We start from the raw sequence: 21,786 nt of genomic DNA, 5'->3' as shown, positions 1-21,786 counted from the left end.
CGTCAATTTACCTAGTATTCTGTTTTTGTTGTAAATATTCTACTAAAGCAGAAAAAATTTGAATGCATTTATACATGTTTGTAATTAGAAATAATTTATCTTTGATTGTGCATTTAAATTTTTTTTAAAGTAAATCAAATAAAAATAATTTTACAATTCTTTAGTTTAACATACAGCCACACGAAATAAGCTGTGAGCCACTGTATATATATAATTATGAAATGAATCAGCAATTATGTATTCAATTTACATAAAGAGCGATGGTCCAGTCTAGAACGGTACACAAATGGGAAGTGTTTTATGACAAACCCAAACAGAGAACTGTCTAACTTTCTTCTAAAACTTGGAAAAAGAGACATTCGGTTGATGGTCGGTATTATTACAGGACACAACCCATGGCGTCAGCATATGGCCACCATTGGAATCATTGAGGACCCGGTTTGGCTGTCTTGCTTAGAGGGGGCGGATAGTACTGAGCATTTTCTCTGTGAGTGTCCTACATTTGCTAGAGCAATGCTACGAATTTGGGTTCCAATGTCATGAGATCGAGTAAAATACGTTCTCTTAAACTGGAAGATATTTACAGATTGGCCAAAGAATCTGGAAAATTCTCACAGGACTAGCTATCTCTGTCTCTGTCTCTGCCTCTATTCTATCCTATCTCTTTCTCTCTGCCACTTCTCTCTCTTCCTCCTTGACTATCAACCCTTTTACTTTCCAACGCTTCGCATACAATGAGCTTTTTAGCCTGAGTATTTTAGGAGTTATCAAATCCCTCGCTGCCTTTTAAATTTCAATTTCAGATATATTGTACAGGGTGGCTGATGAATTTTGCTACATTAAGAAACTCAATTAATTTTTTTTTTTAGTGTATGGAATTCATTTATTTTTTTTTCAAGTTGAAGGTCATTAAATTTTATTAAATGTAGCTTAACTAGTTTTAAAAATAATTGAATTTAAATGCCCCCCATGCTCGTTGACACAAGTGCGGCATCTTAGTAAAAAGTTGTTCATTGCTGCTTTGAGAGTTGCGACAGGAATAGCCGCAATTGTTGCCCGAATGGATTGTTTTAGTTCATCCAAATTTGTTGGCTTTGTTTTATAAACTTCTTGTTTACATAAACCCCACAAGAAAAAGTCAGGTGCAGTAAGGTCAGGCGACCTGAGGGGCCAACGAAATTCGGAGTTTCTTGAAATCAGTTTATTGGGAAATTTTCGTCGCAACTCTGTCATAACAGTCTGGGCTATGTGAGACGTTGCCCCATCTTGTTGAAACCACACAGAGTTGAAAGGAATTCTCTTTCGGCGTAGTTCTGGATAGAAAAATTCTTTCAGCATTTTCAAATAACGGTCTCCAGTAACCGTAACGGTGTGACCATTTTCTTCAAAAAAATAAGGCCCGACAATACAGCGTGAAGAAACCGCACACCACACTGTCACGCGAAGAGGATGCAATTCCGTCTCGTGGAGTATCTGTGGGTTAGAAGTACTCCATATTCGACAATTTTGTTTGTTCACATTGCCGTTTAAATCGAAATGGGCCTCATCAGACATGAAAAGGCAGTTTAACATGTTTTGGTCTTCTTCCACCATTTGCAGGATCTTCTGGCAAAATTCCAAGCGAATCGGCAAGTCTGCTGCATTCAGTTTGTTAACCATTTGAATTTTGTAGGGAAATAAGTCTAAATCTTTGTGCATTATTGTTTGCAAAGACTGTCGGCTGACACCAAGTTGAGCAGATAAGCTTCTTGTTGAAACCCTTGGATTGCTTTGTATAGCTGCAGCTACAGCAGCGATCGTTTCCTCCGTCCGAACTGGTGGGTTTCGATGATAAGGCCTTCTTGCGACTGTTCCTTGCTCAGCAAAATTATTCACCAGTCTCATTATGGTCCATCTGCTCGGGGGATCGCCGCCAAACATCCGCCTGTACTCTCTCTGTACCAAAACTACGGACTCCAGTGCGTGATAGCGGCGGACTATCCAAATTCCTGTTTGCGTGTCCCAGTTATCCATTTTAATAAATTTTAAAGATCAATCTGCAAATTAAAACAAAAATGGAACAGATAACTTAAAAAGAAAAAAAGTTATTCAATTTTTTTTTGGTAGCGGCTTTCATCAGCCACCCTGTATTTTAAGGTTAATAAGCATTAAAAAACAAAGAAAGTACAATTAAATTATTTGTAATAAATATTCAAAGATTTCAATAGGTGATCTTTTGAAAAGTCAATCTCAATAAATTTAGATAATTTATTAAATTTAATTAAGGTAGCATTTCGAGCGTAAAGAGATTTTAGAGAGCCCAACATAAAAGAACTCCGAATTACGAAGAGCTTTGTCCGTAATATTAAAGAAAATCCTCTCAAGAAGCACCGCACAATCAACAGCAGCACGGATTAAATAAAAAAATAAAGACAAAGATAAAATTAGTCTCCTGTTCTGCAAGGATTTTAAGTTAATCAATAAGCACTGCGTCATAGGTAGGGATAAGATCCGAAAAGCGTAAATTCATAATCATCATTAGGCGCTACGGCTCTGTGTTAGCTTTGGCCTGCTGTGTTAGCTTTTCGTTGAGCTCTCGTGGGGACCATTCTCATGGTATGACCTAGCCATCTTAGTTTTTGAACTTTAATAAACCACATAACATTTTCTTCTTTTATAGGTCCAGTTCATGGTTCCATCTTATACGCCACTAGTCGTTGTCTTGACTGCACCGAAGATTAGCCTCACAATTTTTCTCTCGAATACTTGGAGTTTGTTTTTGTCTTTTTCAATTATTGTCTAAGACTTCGATCCGTAGCAAAGAACTGGTCAGGTGGTTAAAATGCGATTTCTAGTCAAAAAATCAGTCACAAGAGTGGATCGATGAGATAGTGTGTTATCATGCAATAAGTGCCAGCTTCCTCCTTCGCAGTATTCAGGGCGAATTCGACGAATACGGTGCAACAAACGCTTCGAAACGCCAAGATAGAAAATTGCATTGACGGTTTGGCCCGTTGGCACGAACTCCTCGTGGACAATTCCCTTGGAATCGTAAATACTAATGAGCATCGACTTGATTTTTGCCTTCTCCAAACGCGAGTTTTTGAATAGTGGCTCGTCTGAGGCCTTCCATTCGGCACTTTGACTCTTAGTTTCAAGTTTTTGTTGGTAGCACCACGTTTCATCACCAGTTACAATGTTGTAAAGGTAAATCTCGTCTTTTCTCGCCTCTTTAATCAGGTCTTTCGATTGCTGCATTCTGAGCAATTTTTGGTCCTCAGTCAACTTGTGCGGAATGAAACGTGCACAGACCTTTCGTAAGCCCATATGATCAGTAAAAAATGCGACAAATCGATGTTTTGGAGATATGGAACTCCGAATCCATGAATTTCAACGATTATTTCGGTTCTTTTTTGATAAATTTACGAACAATTCGATGGAATTTTCGGTGATTACTGATTTTGGGTTCATTGTCATTTATGTCCGCACAACCATTCTGAAACGTGTAAACCACTTATGAACTCTGGCACGAGATAGACAATCATCGCCATAAACTTTTTTCACCAATTCAAATGTTTCGGTAAACGTTTTACCGATTTTAAAACAAAATTTGAAAATACCTCTTTGTTCGAAACTCATTTTTGTACCGATGACACAAACATACGGACACCTTAGACGCAATAACTTCGCTTCCACTGAACCGAACGTCACCAAACTTTCATTATTAAAAAGATGGTGCCATGGAAATCATTTCTTCTTCGTTTTGTTTATTTTGGACTTTACCTTGTATATACAGGGCCCGCCATATAACTTTACGGAATTAAAAATGCTATAAAAAAGAAACTACTCAATATTTTTCCAAACTGTTTTTTTATTTTGAAATACAATCCTTCCGGTTAATGATGGCTAGCCATGCTTCATCCCATACGATCGGTCCAATTTTTCAACACATTTTCGATTGTATGCGGCTGTATTTCAGCTATGACATCAGTCTTCAGTCCATCAATTGTTGCTGGTTTGTTGGCATAACACTGGTCTTTGACGGCACCCCAAAGATAATAATCCAACGGCGTCAAATCGCAGCTCCGAGACGGCCAAACGATATCAGAATTTCGGCTGATAATGCGATCTTCGAAGACAATGCGCAAAAGATTGACCGTAGCATTCGCTGTGTGGCAAGTAGCGCCATTTTGTTGGAACCAAATGCCACCAATATCCTCCTCTTCAATTTCTCGGAACAAAAATTCGTTCAACGTGGTCCGATAACGCTCTCCATTGACGGTTACGGCCACTCCTCGCTCATTTTCGAAGAAAGATAGACCAATGATACCTCTCGACCAAAATCCGCACCAAACAGTGACTCGTTGTGAATGCATCGGCTTTTCTTCGAGTGCGTGCGGATTTTCTGAGACCCAAATGCGGCATTTTTGCTTGTTAACATACCCGCCGAGATGGAAATGAGCTTCATCCGTAATTTTCGTACACATTCTGCAACATTACCATGATTTTTAAAGTAATTTCGCAATATTTCCCAGCGTTCTTTGAGCGTATACACAACCATTTTCGTTCAGCGGAAGAATAAAACTAATTTTCTGTCAAATCAGATGACAGCTAAGTGTTACCATTCTTCAAATAATACCATATCCGTAACGATAGATGGCGGGCCCTGTATAAGCTCATATTAGCTCTAAGTGGTCTGTAAAAACTACTATTATGTTATAGACTTGAAATAAACGAAATGAAATGGGAATTTTTATCATTCCTTTACAGAGGAAAATGGGTCGTAAATAGTTACGATCACGACAACCTATAAAATACCAAAAGAAATTAACATTTATACATTTCATTTCATTCTTAAAAAGCTGCGTGCATTTGGAACACCCTTTAAACTTCATCACACCCTAATGTTAGGAATGGTGTATCATTTTTAATCCATTTACAATTTTTTCTAAAGCTACATTTTTTGTTTATTGTGTCAATGCACCACATTATGTTAATCCCGCTTGTACGAGATTCTTCTTTTTTCTACTCTCGCACAGATTCAGTCAACATGTACCACAGGCGGAACCGCACAGCAATCAGCAACAATATCAACACCAACAACAATCACAACACAACACATTGGGACGTTGTATACTCAGTGATAAAGATAAAATGATACAACCCGATGCTTTCCGGGCTGCACCCTACGATGAAGAATACATGGAAAATCAATGTTACGAGCGACCGATCGAGAACGATAACTGTTCATACGAATTGTATGCGAACAGTAGCTTCATTTATGCGGAAGCAAAATATTTGGGTCTAACCCAGAAAGAGGTGCGTTTGCGTTGTGTGAGGTTACTTTTACGAGTGTATGTCTGTATGTATGTAAATGGTATTTTAGAATTAAATTATAAAAAATGAAAAAAGAGAAATTTGTGCAACAATACAAATTTGTTACAATTCATTGGTTGCTTTGATTCAAAAGCGTAGATTAATTGAATGTATTTTTTCGATTTGAATAACTTTTTCGCTTTCTTTAATTTAAACGAAATTATAACCTTAAAATGTGTTTAGTTATATTTGTTTTTTGTTTTACCTATCATTAATTTGTAGTTTAGTATTTAATTTCATGCTTTATATAACGATTTTCCCCCTCAAAGTGTCAATCCTACTGTACGCACGAGACGAAATTTTACTGCCAAGGCGTTTCGTTTTACTTCGAACGCGATATAGCCAACTCGGAGTGCCTGCTGCACTCAGAGGACATCATATCGATGGGACCACGCAGCTTGAAACTGCGTGAAAAGTCTGTCTACATGCGTCGTGTCAAGTGCTTAGATGGTAAGTGTTCAACACGATTTTTATAAAATTTAAAATAAAGACAAGGAAACCCGCAACGAATAAAGAAATTTTCCTCCACAGTGCAAGTTCTGTGTACACAAGAGGAGATGACCATCAAGTATGCGCCGAAAGATTGGTTTCATGGCAAAATGTATGCGAACATGCATTCGAAACAGTGTATGGTGCTGGGTAATGGCACAAGTAGCACAGTGCTGCGTCTGCCGATCGGTACTGAGGTCAAAGAGAATCGTTGCGGCATATTGCGTGCTTACGAAGTCACCAAAGCATATCAAAGGTAAGCGAGTAAGCTTTTTGGCATTCACCGAAGCAAACTAATAATTTGGTTATTTCTCAACTATTGATTACCTACTTACGTACTTATTAACTTATGTACTTTGGATTGCAGAATTTTCATATCCGCGCTGGTGGTGATACAAAATAATGTGAACGTGCAAACGCAGGGCGACCGACTCATCAAAGTTGGTTGCATAATGAGCAATTCGACGATGCGCAAGGATGGGCACACTGATGGACGCAGTGATGAGGATGTGGTAGAGGGCGAAGATATACCAAACGCTATTGCATTAGAATCATCATTGGAGTTCGCACAGCAGTAAGTTAGAAGAGTGAATATGATTTTATGATGCCACTTGTCTATTGTGTGGTGAAATTTTCTACACAATTTTGGTTAGGAGAACGGAGCGGTGTTATGGTATACTTATACAACCGCCGGGACTGAAGAGGTTGTGATAAACGGTTCACTGGACAGGGCTAGTTTACTGGGGCGGCAGCCCTTGGTCGGGAAAAACCCGAGTCATTTCGGAAACGTAGAACCGGCTACCATAGGAATGCAGGCTGACGAGATACAGAACAAAACTAAAATATATTTATTGGGCCAGACAGTGTGTAGACGACATTCATCGGGAGACTGTCACCACCTTCCTAAGCTTCCGATCACCGAATACCGTAATCGGAGTCCAATCACCACCTACAGCAGATGAAGAGCTTCAGCTTCCTCGTGAGACCGCATAACACTGGCACAATTACGTTCTGGATATTGTAGCAGGTTAAACTCCTACTTATCCGGAATTGACCCTGACATACCAAACATATGTCCTGCATGTGAAGGCACCCCACACGGCACTAACCACCTTTTCACATGCCTCTTAAAACCCACTCATCTTACACCCCTCTCCCTCTAGACCCAACCTGTCGAAACAGCATGTTTCCTGGGCTTACCTATAAATGAGCTAGACAACGAGGGCGGGTGATATTCACTACACTGAGAGGGCTTGTATTACTGCTACAACAACAACAAGAGGTGGTCCCCGCGCTATCTGTGTGGTTGGCAAACGTCAGTGAGAGGAGAATAAATTAAGGTGTGCCGCAGAGTGGCGTCATCTCACCTTACTTTTCAACTTCTATAGTTGAACTTCGACGCCAACCACCAGAGGGAGTCTCACTGGTCTCCTACGCTGACGAGTGTTCGATAATGGCGTCCGGCAATGGCACTGATGACTTGTGTTCCAAAGTTAACGTTTATCTCGCGAGCCTTTTCCGCTTTTTCACTAAGTGGAATCTGCAGCTTTCCCCCACCAAATCTACGGCGGCCCTCTTTGCCACCTGGACGACGGAGGTCGAACTGCAGCTAAAAATTAAAGTGTATGACACACCAATACCAAGAGTTAACAACCCCAAAATTTCGGGTGTTACCTTCGATAGTTTGATCTCCTTCTTGACGCACACAACCGCAATTGCCAGTTAAGTCCAAAACCGCAACAAGGCCCTCAAATCGCTAGCCGGTAGCACTTGGGGCAAATGCCAAGAAATGTTGTTAGCGAAATTTAAAGCAATTGGCCAATCGGCTCTGAATTGTTGTTGTTGTTGTGTTAGCATAAACATTCCCCATACATGTACGCGCAATGCTGCTGGAGTGACAGCCCTGGGCCGAATATAGATCCTGGTCGTTCCGGTAACGTATAATCGGCTATCGGAGGAACGCGCCCATCTGGTCTCCTAGTACAGCGTGTTTTTTTTTAGAGGTTAGGTTTTCAAGTTGGCACTTTTTTCGTAGATGGCCTTTTTGACAGCTGTCACTTGATTTATGCTCAGTTTGGTTTGCCATTTCATAATGAATAGACTTACACCTGAACAACGTTTGCAAATCGTGTAAATTTATTACGAAAATAATGGTTCGGTTCGCGCGACGCATCGAAGAAAATTTTGTTCAGCGATGAAGCTCACTTTTGGTTGAATGGGTATGTCAATAAGCAAAATTGTCGCATTTGGAGTGAACATAATCCACAAGCCATTGCTGAGACGCCGTTACATCCTCAAAAAGTCACTGTTTGGTGTGCTCTATGGGCAGAGGGAATCATTGGTCCATATTTCTTTAAAAATGAAGCCGGCCATAATGTTACAGTCAATGGAGAGCGCTATAGAGCCATGATTAATGACTTTTTCGTGCCTGAATTGGACGATGTTGATGTGGACGACCTTTGGTTCCAACAAGACGGCGCTACATGCCATACAGCCAACGCAACAATCGATTTATTGAAGGAAACTTTTGGTGAGCGCATTATCTCGCGCCGTGGACCTGTGGCGTGGCCTCCAAGATCGTGCGATATAACACCGCTGGACTATTTCTTGTGGGGCTATGTGAAGTCGCTTGTCTACGCAGATAAGCCCGAGACGATTGACGTCTTGGAAGAGAATATTCGGCGCGTTATTGCTGACATACGGCCCCAATCGCTGCAAAAAGTGGTCGAAAATTGGGCCTCTCGGCTGGAATTTGTTCGAGCCAGCCGCGGTGGCCACTTGCCCGAAATCATTTTTAAAACATAATGGCAAACCCTTCTCTTTATAATAAAGCTAAATTCTTGGCCATAACATTAAATTATATGCGTTTTATTTCATCTTGAAAACCTAACCTTTAAAAAAAACACCCTTTACTAGTGATTCACAGTGATGTAAACTCCAAGCTCGTCAGAGTACTGTTACCAGTACACACACGGAATGCCTCCTGACATCTCCCTACATCATTGCTGAGTTGTTAGCGCAGGAACCACCTCTGCAGGCATTTCCTAGAAGGTGAGCCACGTCCTAGCCGAATTAGAAAGCATCTATTTAACTACACAGACGGAGAAGAATGAGACATCTTGGCTGTATGCCAGCGGAAAAAAGGCACCTACACTCAGCCTATGTCAGTTCTATCTTAGATTTATTAAGTGAACTGTGTTTGAATGAGGTACGGTGTAGAGAGCACAAAAAAACCACGAGGTCGAAGGGCAAACCACATTTTCATTTATTCATTAAACTACACTGACGAAATTCAGGACCGAACATAGCAACTGAACCAGACAATATATAGACAGTTATTGAACGACATTCGTCGCGAGTCCTTACCATTTCCTTAAACTAAAGCGCCCGAATGCCGTCGTCAGAGTTCAAATACCACCCATTGCAAACGAAGAGCTTCAGCTACCTCATGAGACCCGTTCAGGATATTTAAGTAGATTAAAACCATTCCTTTCCAGAATTGTCACACGGCGTGTGAAGGCCGTACGATACCAACCACTATTCATATGCCCTCTTAAACCCATTCCCCTAACCTCCCTCTCTCTTTGGACCCCACCCATGGAAACAGCATGTTTCCTGGACCTACCGTTGGATGAGATAGACGATGACGACTAGTGGCTTGACCATACTATCAGGGCTTGATGAACTGATCATTGTGAATTATAATACTCAATTAAATCCCGTTCGCCGTAGCCGGATGGGTTGGTTCGAACCCTCGGGCACGAAACACCAAACAGCGGTCGTCCCTCAGCGGTGGGCAATGGCAAGCCTTCGTGTTTAATTTTGCCATGAAAAAGATCCTCCAATTGCGTTGTGGAACAACATAAAAACGCTCGCTTTTATGTGTCGTTTGTGTACAGCCATCGATACTACCATTCATGGAAGAGTTTTGCCTAACCCACTAACGCCTAATACCATGTGCTTCTTTAACTCTTTACCTTAAAAAAGCTATTTTACCACATTAAACAGGCGTTAGGCCAAAAAGGGTTGTGATTGTTGGGAAATGTTTAACCCTATTAGCGCATGATATGAGACGTGAAAACTTTTTTTGAGAATAGTGTCAAGTGAAACAAGATTTTGATATTATAACTCTTATTAAGCGAAATTGTTTGAATCTTTTTAATTTTTTTATTACTTACAAAAAGAGTGTGAAAAACTCTTTGTCTAAAATAGCTTCTTCTTTGCTTTTAAATAATTGAAGCGACATAAAACGTCTACTTTATTTTCATTACACTGTGCTTTTATTTTATTTTTATTTATTTTTTTTGCAAAGATTTCGATAGTTAATCTAACTTAATTGGCACCTTCTATTTAGATTGGTTTTCTGTGGTTGCCCTTTTTTCATGATGGCCTGAGAGCCCATTGTGGTATCACTAGTTTGGGCTCTCAAGGTTCCATCCTAATTCCCAATGTCGTGAAGCCGCTTCGACATGAGAAGGCACCCGCACGACACTAACCACCTTTTCACATGCTCCATCAAACCCACTCATCTAACACCCCTCTCCCTCTGGACCCAACCTGTCGAAACAGCAAGTTTCCTGGGCCTACCGTTACATGAGTTAGACGAAGGCGACCGGTGACTACACCCAACCGCCTCTTCGCCTCTCGAATAAACGAAGAAATAAATTGTGCTGAATAAATAGCTGGCGATTCTAAGTCTGATGTGCATCCAAAGAAGTAAAGCTTCAACCAGCAATATCGCGTCTTGGCAAAAGCGGAACAGCGACAGAGAAAGTGTTCAACGCTCTATACTTCCTCTCCATTCCTTCAACTGTGACAGAAGTCCACAAGGTGATTCCGTGGTACATCTAAATTCACTGACGTTTTATCGGCCTTTTCGTTATGGTTGCTGAGAGTCCATTTAGAAACAATCTTAAGATAGAATTCTGTACCTTGGGTTCTAGGCATAATGGCATTCACCGTTTTATGCAGCTATAAGATTTGTTAGCTGAAAGTGACGAAAGTTTGATGTGGAGTTCTAGTTTTACGTCATATATATACTGGGTTTGATGGAAAAGTAATGAGTTTTCCCGTTGGACCTTCCCCTTCTACTACAAACCGGTCCCAGTTCGCTGGCAACAGCGGTGCAGTCAACATCACTCCGCGCGTGAAAGCTGTTTTAAAAGTGTGTTAGGATTTTGCAGTGGCGAAAATGCAGCAGTCGTTGGAGCAGCTTTAATCGATCAAATTTTGCATAAAGCTAAACAAAACGTGTCCCGAAACCATTGAGCTACTCAAGGAGGCTTACGGGGACCAATCTCTATCCAGTGTCCAGGTAAACCGGTGGCACAAGTCGTTCAAGGAAGGCCGGGGGACGTCGAAGACGAACAGCGATCTGGAAGGCCTTCGACGACGTAAACAGACGAAGATGTGAACCGGGTTCGTGAATTTTTAACAGTGACCGTCGTGCTAGTCTACGTGAGATCAGTGAACGCGGCATTTTACAAAGAAGTGCTCCTTCGGCTGAAAAACCGTGTCGCCAGAGTTCGGCCCGACCTCGTCAACAATTGGACCCTTCATAACGACAATGCGCCGGCGCATACCGCCTTACTCTTCACCTCTGCATTGGCCAAGATGGGGGTTCGGGTGCTTCCGCACCCTCCCTACAGCCCAGACCTGTCCCCTCCGGACTTCTTCTTGTTCCCGCGCCTGAAAAGAAAGCTGAATTGGAGGCGTTTCGACTTCATCGAGGCGATCCAAAAAACTGTGACAGCCGAATTGAACGCGATTCCGGCGGATGAGTTTAAAAAATGTTTCCTGCAGTGGAAGGACCGCTACCAGCGGTGTATTGACGCTCAAGGGTCCTATTTTGAAGAATATTAGTTGTAACGGGTGATCAATCATGAGGTGCTTTTTTCAATAGTTAAAAAAAAAAAAAAAATGTAAATTATGTTCAAAACCTTTATTTATCATTTGAAAGGACATTCTTTGACATTTACTTTTTGAATATGACTTCATTCAAATGTTGGCCGCAACTACGCTTAAGGTGGTCCATTCTGAAAGTCCAATTTTCAATCACTCGTTCGAGCATTTCGACTGGTATGTCGTGAATAACAGGCGTAATGTTGGCTTCCAGAGCTTCAATCGTAGCTGGTTTATCAGCATAGACCTTGGACTTCACGAATCCCCAAAGAAAAAAGTCCAAAGGTGTGATATCACAAGATCTTGGTGTCCAACTCACAGGTCCTAAACGTGAAATCAGCTGCTCTCCGAAATGACTTCTTAATAAAGTCATTGTTTCACGAGCTGTATGGCAAGTGGCTCCGTCTTGTTGAAACCAAATGTCGTAGAGATCATTAGATTCAATTTCAGGTAGCAAAAAGTCCGATATCATGGTACGGTAGCGAGCACCATTCACAGTTACGTTGCGGCCATCATCATTTTTGAAAAAATATGGACCGATGATTCCACCAGCCCATAAACCACACCAGACCGTTGTTGTCTCTGGGTGTAAAGATAGCTCTTGAACCTGTTCTGGTTGCTCTTCATCCCAAATATGGCAATTTTGCTTATTGACGTAACCATTGAGCCAGAAATGCGCCTCATCGCTGAACAAAATTTTGCTCGAAAACAGCGGATCTTCTTCAATCTTTTCAAGAGCCCAATCAGCAAAACGGTGACGTGCAGGAAGGTCATTCGGCTTTAGTTCTTGTACGAGCTGTATTTTGTATGCTTTTAAATGAAGATCCTTCCGTAAAATTGACCAAGTTGTTCCATACGACAGTCCAAGTTGCTGAGAACGGTGCCGAATCGATTCATCGCGGTTTTCACGTACACTCTATGCTACTGCCGCTATATTCTCAATGCTTCTTGCTGGACGTGGTCTATTCGGTCGAGAATTATCCACCAATGAATATTCGGATTCAAATTTGTTGATGGTATGTCGAATAGTGTTTAAGGCAGGCCGATTATGTTGACCATAATGCGGTCTAAGCGCACGAAAAACATTTGTCACAGAACGCTGATTTTCATAATACAGTTGAACAATTTGTAGACGTTGTTGCGGTGTGAGTTTTCCATGATGAAATGCCAAACGCTGTTCAACAAATCCACGATGACAGTTTGCCACAACTCGCGCGCGATCTGTAAAAAAAACGCAAATGAAAAAAACTCCTCCTAATTGATCACCCGTTATAAGCCAAAAGGTTTAATAAAACTGCTTAAAAAAAAAATAAGGCTCATTACTTTTCAATCAAAACCTGTATTTTTTTTTTTTTGGATACAGTATATGTATGAAGCAAAAAACAATTTCCAATACATTTTAATGTATTTTTATTTTTTTAATTTTTCGTTTATCAAATTTGCTTAGATTTAAACCTTTTTTGTAAATAAATCTATCTGTTTCAAAGGTATTCAGTTAAAATCGTTCACTACTTTTTTATATAATCTCAGTTATTTCTGAACTGATTGTTCGAATGTGAGGTGAGCCTGGGATAATTTTTAATATCCGACATAAAACATACAATGGCCTCGGACATTTTTATAAAATGAAGTTTCGTTTTACGTATGCTAACAAATAGTTTCTCATTTACATCTCTATCCTCACAGCATGCTGCCAAACGAGGGCTCACTACTCTTCAATAGCACCGATGTGCCGCTCCTGCCAAAAGTCGTTTTACAAATTGTCGATCTCTCGCATCAACACGAAACAAATGATGTACAAATTGGACAGAATTTGGAATTACAAATCATTGCTGAATACACGCAACACCAGCAACAGTTGGTTAACTATGCACTGCCACCACTGCCCGACTTTCGTGCGACCTCGCTGATCGCCAAAACTCAGGACAATCAAAATTTCGTGCAACTAATCGATGAGCGTGGCTGTCCCATTGATGTGGCGGTATTTCCTGCGTTGGAGCGTGTACGCTCCACTACACAAAATATGCTGCGCGCACGTTTTCATGCCTTCAAATTTGCGGGCTCTTCGTTGGTGAACTTCGATGTTAAAATACGTTTTTGTACTCAACGTTGTCGGGAGGATAATTGCTATCCTTACGGTAGTGATGGTGGTGGTGGTGATGGCGGTATTAGCACCAGCACCAGCACCAATGAGGGTGACAGCTTTAGTAGTACTGCCGCGAACCGTGTAAGACGAGCTGCAAGACGGCGTCGTGAGGCACAGGAGCCAGATTCAACGCTTTCCGGTCGTTTTAAAGTACAAAATCCGGTTTATATATCAACTGTGATGGATGTGGTTGAAGACCCCCTGGAGGTGATGAATTCAACAGATGACTCAAAGACGGAAAATATGTCACTTCAAGATTTGGGCGTACTGCCTTTGAACTATAATTTGCATGTACGCGGCCCAGATCAGGTTAGCAGTAATAGTTTCATTTACGGCGAGCGTGGCATCTTATTGATCGCGGGCATTGGTGGGTGCTACTAACATACACACATACATGATGAATACTACAATATGAATTTTTTTCTTTTTATTCCATTTATTTAGATCGCATGCAATTTGACAGCCTTTGCTTGAATCAAAGTCTGCTCATCGCTGTAATGATCTTCTGGCTTATCTTCCAAGTGGCGCTCATGTTCAGTTGTTGCTATGTCATACAGAAGTACAAGCGTTTGGCGGTAATGGATGAAGAGCGTCGCAAGATCAAAGAGAGTCTGGACTATCTCGAAAGTCGACGTGTGCATTGGGCGGATCAAGGAGGTTACACACTTTGATGCTAAGCAATTCTAAATTAGCACTTCTTTGTATTAGATTGTAAATAAAATGTTATGGTATCACTAAGTAAAAGACACAAAGGTCACTTAATTTAATAGCGAATCAAATCGACTACGCACAAGGTTTGTTTTCATAAAAACTAAAAATTTTGAAATTAGTATAGTTATTTGGGAGTTGATTATTGAAGTGAAACTTCTTAGGCGTCGATGGACGAGTGAGAATGGAGAGTAAAATTTCAAGGTCATGCAACGTTTTGGGCGTTTTCGTTACGCGAGAGAGAAAAAAGATATAACATATAGGAAAAGGAGAGAGAGAGAGAGAGCTATATCTTATATATATCTTAGATACACTTTAGGCTATTTTTCCTGAGTTTTTCTTTGTGGGTGATAATTTCTAGTTAGAAATAACACTGCCTACTTTTTGGCGCGTGTTTGTTGGTGCAAACTTGTAGGAAATATGCCTACTTTTTGGCGTTATATTTCCTTGGTGCCTACTGTTTGGGGCATTTTTTGATCCCAATTTTCTTGTCGTTTTTTTTTTTTGGTGCCTACTTTTTGACGCTTATTTCCGTTTCCTGGCTAATGCTTGTGCGTACTATCAGGTCAGCCCATAAGTTCGTGCGTTTTTTAAAGGTGGTTTTAAAATTAATAAAAAAGATGTTTAAAGTATTTATTAATCAATAATATATTTTCTTTCATTATTTACAATGTTTTCCCAACATTTAGGCAAATTTTAAATTCCCTGCTCAAAAAATTGTTTGTCCTAGGAGCCAAAATACGCTTCGATATCCCTTTTTATAGTATCTTTTGAGGTGTAGTTCTTGTTACTCATACGGGATTGAAGTTTACGGAAAAGGTGATAATCACAAAGTGCAATATCCGGAGAGTATGGTGGATGCGGCATTAGCTCCCATCCGAGCTTGTTGTTGTTGTTGTTTTAACAGCATATGTAGCCCTGTCTGTGTAAGTATATCATCGGTCGTCTTCGTCTAGCTCATCTTATGGTAGGCCCAGGAAATATGCTGTTTCGACAGGTTGGGTCCAGAGGGAGAGGGGGGTTAGATGAGTCGGTTTGAGGGGGCATGTGAAGAGGTGGTTAGTGTCGTGCGGGGTACCTTCACATGCCGGACATGTGTTTGGTATGTCGGGATCGATTCTGGATATGTAGAAGTTTAACCTGCTACAGTATCCAGAACGTAATTGTGCCAGTGTTATGCGGTCTCACGGGGAAGCTGGAGCTCTTCATCTGCGATAGGTGGTGGTTGGACTCCGATTACGGCATTCACTGGACGGGAGTTCATGAAGGTGGTAACGGTCTCCCGGTGAATGTCGTTTATTGACTGTCTAAATACTGTCCGGTCCAGTAGGTTTCGGTCAGTTTTGTCCTGGATTTCGTCAGCATAGTCTAGGAGGTGTCTCCTGACGTGCCTGGGAGGCGGCTCAGGCTCAAGCAGGTGTCTGCAGGGGTGAAACCTGCGATAACATCCCAGCAGGAACTGCTTGCTGAGCAGTTTGTTGTGGTCCGCTACTGGGAGCATTTGTGCCTCGTTGTGTAGATGTTGGATGGGTGACATCAGGAGGCACCCGGTCGCTGTCCGAATGGCGGTATTTTGACATGTCTGTAGCTTTGTCCACTGCGAATCACTGGTTCCAGGCGACCAGACAGGCACAGCATAGTTTAGAACCGGCCGGCCAATTGCCTTAAATGTCGAAAGCAACAGTTCTTTGTCTTTGCCCCAAGTGCTGCCGGCCAGCGATTTGAGGACCTTGTTGCGATTTTGGACTTTTCTGGCAATTGCGGTTGTATGCGCAGAGAAGGAGAGCAAGCTGTCAAAGGTTACACCCAAAATTTTGGGGTTATTTACAGTCGGAATTGGTGTGTCGTCGACTTTTACCTTAAGGGACAGCTTGACCTCCTTTGTCCAGGTGGTGAAAAGGGTCGCCGTGGACTTGGTGGGGGAGAGTTGGAGATTCCTCACAGTGAAAAAGCGAGAAAGGTCGGTGAGGTAGTTGTTCACTTTGGAACACAGGCCATCGATGTCATTGCCCGACGCCATTGTCGTGCAGTCGTCAGCGTATGAGATCAGGGAAACTCCCGCTGGTGGTTGGGGGAGCTTCGAGATGTAGAAGTTAAAAAGCAAGGGAAAAAGGACACCACCCTGCGGTACACCTTGCTTAATCTTCCTCTGCTTTGATATTTGATCTCGAAAAATCACTGAAGAGTGCCGACCGCTCAGGTAGTTCGCGGACCACCTCTTCAGCCCTGGCGGGAGTGTCGACTGATAAATGTCATCTGTATCGAAAGCCTTCTTTAGGTCCAACCCTACTAGGACAGTCCTCTCGCAGGGGCGGTTTTGGTTAAGCCCGCGATTTATCTGGGCGTTTATGGCGGTGAGTGCAGTGGTGGTGCTGTGCACTCGTCGGAATCCGTGCTGATGTGGGGCTGGGGCCAGGTCTCCCCCACTAGCCCTGTCTAGTGTATCGTATATCTCCCATCCGAGCTCGTTCAGCTTGCCTAATGCTTGCCTTGCGGTATGAAGTCTTGCGTTGTCGTGTTGAAACAAAACTTTGCGTCTATTCACTAAAAGACGGCCGATTTTTGTTAAGTGCCTCATTCAGGTTTGATAGCTGATGGGAATAATAATCGGCAGTTATCGTCTGGCTTAGTTCCAGAAGTTCATAATAAACAATACCGGCCATATCCCACCAAATAGACAGGAGAATCTTCTTGAGGTGAAGGCCATCTCTGGGGTCGGTTCTGGTGTTTCATCTTTATCTAACCAATGGCGTTTGCGAACAGGATTATTGTAAAGGACCCATTTTCCATCACCAGTAACGATGCGGTTCAAAAAACTTTCATTTTCAAGCCGTTGCAGCAGCTGAGAACACACATTCACTCTCTGGAAGGTTGGAAAGTCTATGCGGAACCCATTTTCCCAGCTTTGAAACCCTTCCTAACTGAACCAGGTGCCTGTGAATAAATTTAACCTCTGAGCTATCATATCGACTATCAAATTTGGCTCAGCTTCCACGAGTTCTAGCAGGCGTCGGAGTTAAAGACTTCAGAACGTCCAGCACGCGGGGCATTCTCCACGTCGCAGTTACCACTTCGGAACTTTGAAAACCACTTTTGCGCAGTCCTTACACTCACGGTATCCTCTCCGTGAACAGTGTTTATTTCTGCAGCAGCAGTTGCATTTTTACCACTTTTATAAAAAAAATACAAAATATGCCTCTTATACGCGTTCGAAGATTCCATTTTATTTTTTATTTTAACAACACGTGCTTCTATCCACGATTAAAATCACTTGTTGAATGCACAATGTGTCAAAGAAAATATAAATAGTTCCGTTATATTCCGCGATTAATTTTTTGTATGCAAAAATCATACAAAAGTGAAATTATGGGTAAAATACGCACGAACTTATGGACTGACCTGATATAAAGCGCTATCCATTCTGGCGTCGGATTTATTGGTATTGCCTTGAGGTAATTTGAGCCGTTGCTGCGGTCCTGGAATCGCTGCGTTCGTGCGCGTGATAAATGCTCGGAGTAGTGCGCGTTGTTGCCACGGTTTGTGTCCGGCGTTTACCTACACCGGTCGACCCTTCTCCGTTTTTTGTAAATTTTGTCTATTTGTATTCTATGCAAATGTTGTGCATTTATTTAGATATATATTCTTTCTCTCTCTCCCTCTCTCTCTCTCTCTCTCTCTCTCTAATTCTCTCTCGGGTTTCTCCCTCTTTCTTTGTCTGCCTTGAAAGTTTCACTTCTGTTATGTGTTCTACGCTACACGCACTGTTTTTATTCAACTATTTACCTCTGCAGCCATTGCCCTAAAGCTGGTTAGCATTCATTTCCATACAAAAATCGTGGCAGGTTATTGTTATTTCATAACTTTATTACATGCTTTGCACTCATAAAAGCCAACAGAAAACTAGGACACAGACCTCTGCAGCTACTTAGTATTAGAAAAATTTCACAGAGTTAAGCTTTAAGCACTTAGCCTCTACAATATGTGTGAATATGCAGAATATAGTATTTATTTTATAAATAGTAAATTTATAGCAACCATTTAACTCCTGTATATTTGATTTTGTCGTTTGTAAATCGACATCTTTTAAATTAACTAATTTAGTTTATGTTTCAAAAAACTCTATATTGTATATATGTATGCCTACATATGCAGCGCTGTAACTACATACATATGTATGCCCGCGACCAAATAAGCCATGCTGTTTGGACAGCGCTTTAAGAAAGCGGCGCATCGGTGTCCAAGTGGTAGCTACGCACTGGCGAGAACCACAATGGCGGATACTTTGATGGTGTAAGCTCAAATTGTGATGTCGTCTCCACTTTGTTACGCGTCTGCACCACCGAATAGTGTGTCCATAGCAAGCGTCCGTACTTTCGCTTTGCTGTATTTGTTATGCGAAATTCAATACAATATTTGATGCTGTTCGGCTCATCATTGATGCTGTTGCGTCGATGGCGCGCATATTGATGAGTATTACTACTATGTGATTGTTGTTGTTGTTTCTTTACCACAATAGTTATAGTGTCTCCATAAAGTCGATAATGGCCACATAGCACTTCCGAGCGTAATTGATGAATATTCTTAAGTTTATTCACACCCTGTGCTGGTTCATCGGCGTTGGTCATCATGAGTACACGTCCATCACCTAAAAAGCGTACATAACGATAATATTCCACGAGCTGTATGGGTCGATAGTATTGATCTTGAAAGCTGTTTTCGCCCATACGCAAATAGGTTGTCTTGCTAATGTAGCAACCGTTAAAAATTACACGTTCGCGCATGATAAACATTTGACGCCACGACGTGTACACGATGGGTGTTGTGTCTGCTGACTCAATTAGGTTGTCTGTTGGTCGGTCTGCCGGTTCGCTCAAAGTGCCGAGATTAACGCCCCAAACTCTGGTGAAAAGAAAATAAATAAATATAAAAAATACGCATTTAAAAGAATACTCATTGAATAAACCTACTTTGCGCATGCCAAGCGCCATAACTCTTCGTCGCGTGCACACAAATACAGTCCTTTGCAAACAGACGCACATTGTTCCAACGAGTGCATATCTAATTGCGCCGACACTACCCAACGCAATATGTACAATAATATTTCCGGCGGCAACTCGGATATGTGCGCTTCCGTGGTAATAACGCCCGCATCACGGCTGCTATGCAGTAAACGACCGCCGTTACCGGTCAAATCTAATTGAAATTTTTCATATAAATCTTCGAGTAACTCTTCAGAATCTGAGCTTTCTTCGGGTCTTTCGATTTGTAGATTCGGGTCGAACACTTTGATTCCTTCAGTAAAATTTCCACCAGCGGCTGCTGACTTTACTTTTTGTAACTCATAATATTTGAATTCAATATCTGGCACAATTTGCACAGCTTTGCGGTAGAGTGGCAATGCATCATAAACCTTGCCTCGCTGTTCTAGCTCTACGGCACTTCGGAATAGATTCTCTGCCAGCTTATGCTGTTCAACCTCGACGACATTTTTAACATCGTTTTCTAGATTTTTTGTAGGTGTTTCAGTTTCACTCTGATTCTTCAATTCACGTTGCCAATTGTCGCGAAACACTTCCAACTCTGTGCGAATGTCAGTGGAAAATGTGTGTAAAGGAGAATTCAACACAGCCACTTCTGTCGCCGATTGTGATGCAGTGGATGATTGTCGATGGTGACTTAGCACATCATCTTCCGCACTTAGTGTGGGAACCACCGGCTTTGACATGATGTTTTCTAAACAAAAACCAATTTAATGTTTGAATACATACATACATATGTGTAAAAGCGCTACAAACCTTATAGATAAGATGCCACAAAGAAGAAGAAATAATCAGCACACGCACAGTTGTGAAATTATTCAGATACCAATACAAACTTGTACAATGGCAGCACACCGCTTAGCACTACGTTTTGCTTGGTAAATATGACTTTTACTTAATTTTTACTACTGCGGTAGTTACTCTATGATTGGAGAAGTCGCCGCTCACAATTTAGGCGTGTTCGGCTAGTTCACGGTCGCTGTATCGTATGATGAAAGGGCGTGAATATTGTTGGCACACTGCAGACACCGGGAGGCGACGGCACTTAAAATTGAATTGGGTATTTTCGCAGGCTCCAACAGCTACGATAGCTGGCACGTTAGAGAACTTGGCGGTGAAGAGATACAGAACCGGCGACACTTTAGGCGTAATCACGAAACAATTGGCCATTATAGGCGGCAAATAATCAATGTCAAGGTTGAAAGGTACACAACACTTCGCGTTTGAATGGAGTACTTTTTCGACAGGTTTTCTTTTTTTCAAAAGTTCACTTTCACAGTATTTTCTATGCCGGCGATAGAATTTTAACTTCAGTTTACATATATGAACATTGAGACACTAAATGCGCTATACTAAAGTTTTTGCCACATTTAACGGGAATAAATATTTTTAACTTTTTATAGAGCAATTTATCAAGGTAAATTTGTCCTTTCTTTCACCTGCGCTTACCAAATGCGCATTTGCACTTTTCACTATGTGATATGTATGCCTGTATCCTGAAATATTTCTTTACTGCGTACGCAGTGCCCAAACTTCGTATGGATCGCTGCAGATTTACCTCACTTTACAATTGTTGCATTTGCTTTTGATAGGCGGTAAATTGTTGTCCAGTTAGTGTTGAATCCATCGTTTTGTTGTTATTTTTGTCATGGATAACGTTTTGTATCCCTTTTCTAATTCCCGATTGCGTGAAAACCACTACTCGTATTTAGTCAAAACAAAACAACAAACATACGGACTTTGACAACTCGACAATCAGCTGATAACTGCATATTGCGCAAGAAGGCGGCAATGGTTACACTTTTAAGGGACTTTTAATGAAAACCCGCAAGTATTCAAAAAATAATAAATCATATCGCTCATTACTGCAAGAGGGTCATAATCTAAAAAAATTAAATTTTGAGAACAAGGGCTTAAAAATTTTCAATTTACCATGATTTCCCAAGTAAAAACGTAAAGCTAAATACACACCAGGCAACCATTGAAGCAACGGTTGCAGCAACGTGTTGCCTTTGTTTAAGAAACACGTTGCGACCGTTGCTTCAATCTCAGTATTGTGTATAACTGTGGTGCAGGAAAGGTACAAGCGGAAGATACGTAAAATTACTTCTCTTATTATAATTGACGAACTTTCGTAGAGAAGAGATG

At 41.4% G+C, this 21,786-nt stretch overlaps 2 protein-coding genes across 5 annotated transcripts in view; one reads left to right on the top strand and one right to left on the bottom strand.

Moving 5' to 3' along the window:
- Positions 1-14,658, top strand: part of LOC129239117 (uncharacterized) — a 51,320-nt gene extending 36,662 nt beyond the window's left edge. For all 4 annotated transcript variants that reach the window (XM_054874426.1, XM_054874451.1, XM_054874436.1 and 1 more), the window contains exons 5-10: positions 5,019-5,298; positions 5,625-5,805; positions 5,887-6,100; positions 6,212-6,418; positions 13,432-14,258; positions 14,336-14,658. In XM_054874426.1, the coding sequence (XP_054730401.1) occupies positions 5,019-5,298; positions 5,625-5,805; positions 5,887-6,100; positions 6,212-6,418; positions 13,432-14,258; positions 14,336-14,562 (1,936 nt within the window). In that variant the 3' untranslated portion in view covers positions 14,563-14,658. The remainder of the gene's footprint in view (positions 1-5,018; positions 5,299-5,624; positions 5,806-5,886; positions 6,101-6,211; positions 6,419-13,431; positions 14,259-14,335) is intronic.
- A 3,784-nt stretch (positions 14,659-18,442) lies between these two features.
- LOC129239110 (F-box only protein 9) lies at positions 18,443-21,341 on the bottom strand. Its single transcript, XM_054874415.1, has 3 exons — positions 20,395-21,341; positions 19,567-20,332; positions 18,443-19,498 (listed from the first exon to the last, which is right to left on the bottom strand). The coding sequence occupies exons 2-3, from the start codon at positions 20,322-20,324 to the stop codon at positions 18,814-18,816; spliced, it is 1,443 nt and encodes a 480-aa protein (XP_054730390.1). The 5' UTR covers positions 20,325-20,332; positions 20,395-21,341; the 3' UTR covers positions 18,443-18,813.
- Positions 21,342-21,786: the final 445 nt, after the last annotated feature.

This window comes from Anastrepha obliqua, chromosome 1, assembly GCF_027943255.1.
Source record: "Anastrepha obliqua isolate idAnaObli1 chromosome 1, idAnaObli1_1.0, whole genome shotgun sequence".
NCBI classification, from domain to species: domain Eukaryota; kingdom Metazoa; phylum Arthropoda; class Insecta; order Diptera; family Tephritidae; genus Anastrepha; species Anastrepha obliqua.
The sequence above is the reverse complement of the archived record's forward strand: the minus strand, read 5'-3'. Positions and strand labels throughout refer to the sequence as shown.

Excerpts from the sequence above, each read along its gene's own strand:
- LOC129239110 (XM_054874415.1), bottom strand. The coding sequence starts at position 20,324 with ATGTCAAAGCCGGTGGTTCCCACACTAAGTGCGGAAGATGATGTGCTA. Across the intron at positions 19,499-19,566 it reads TGGCGCTTGGCATGCGCAAA|AGTTTGGGGCGTTAATCTCG; the intron begins GTAGGTTTATTC and ends TCTTTTCACCAG.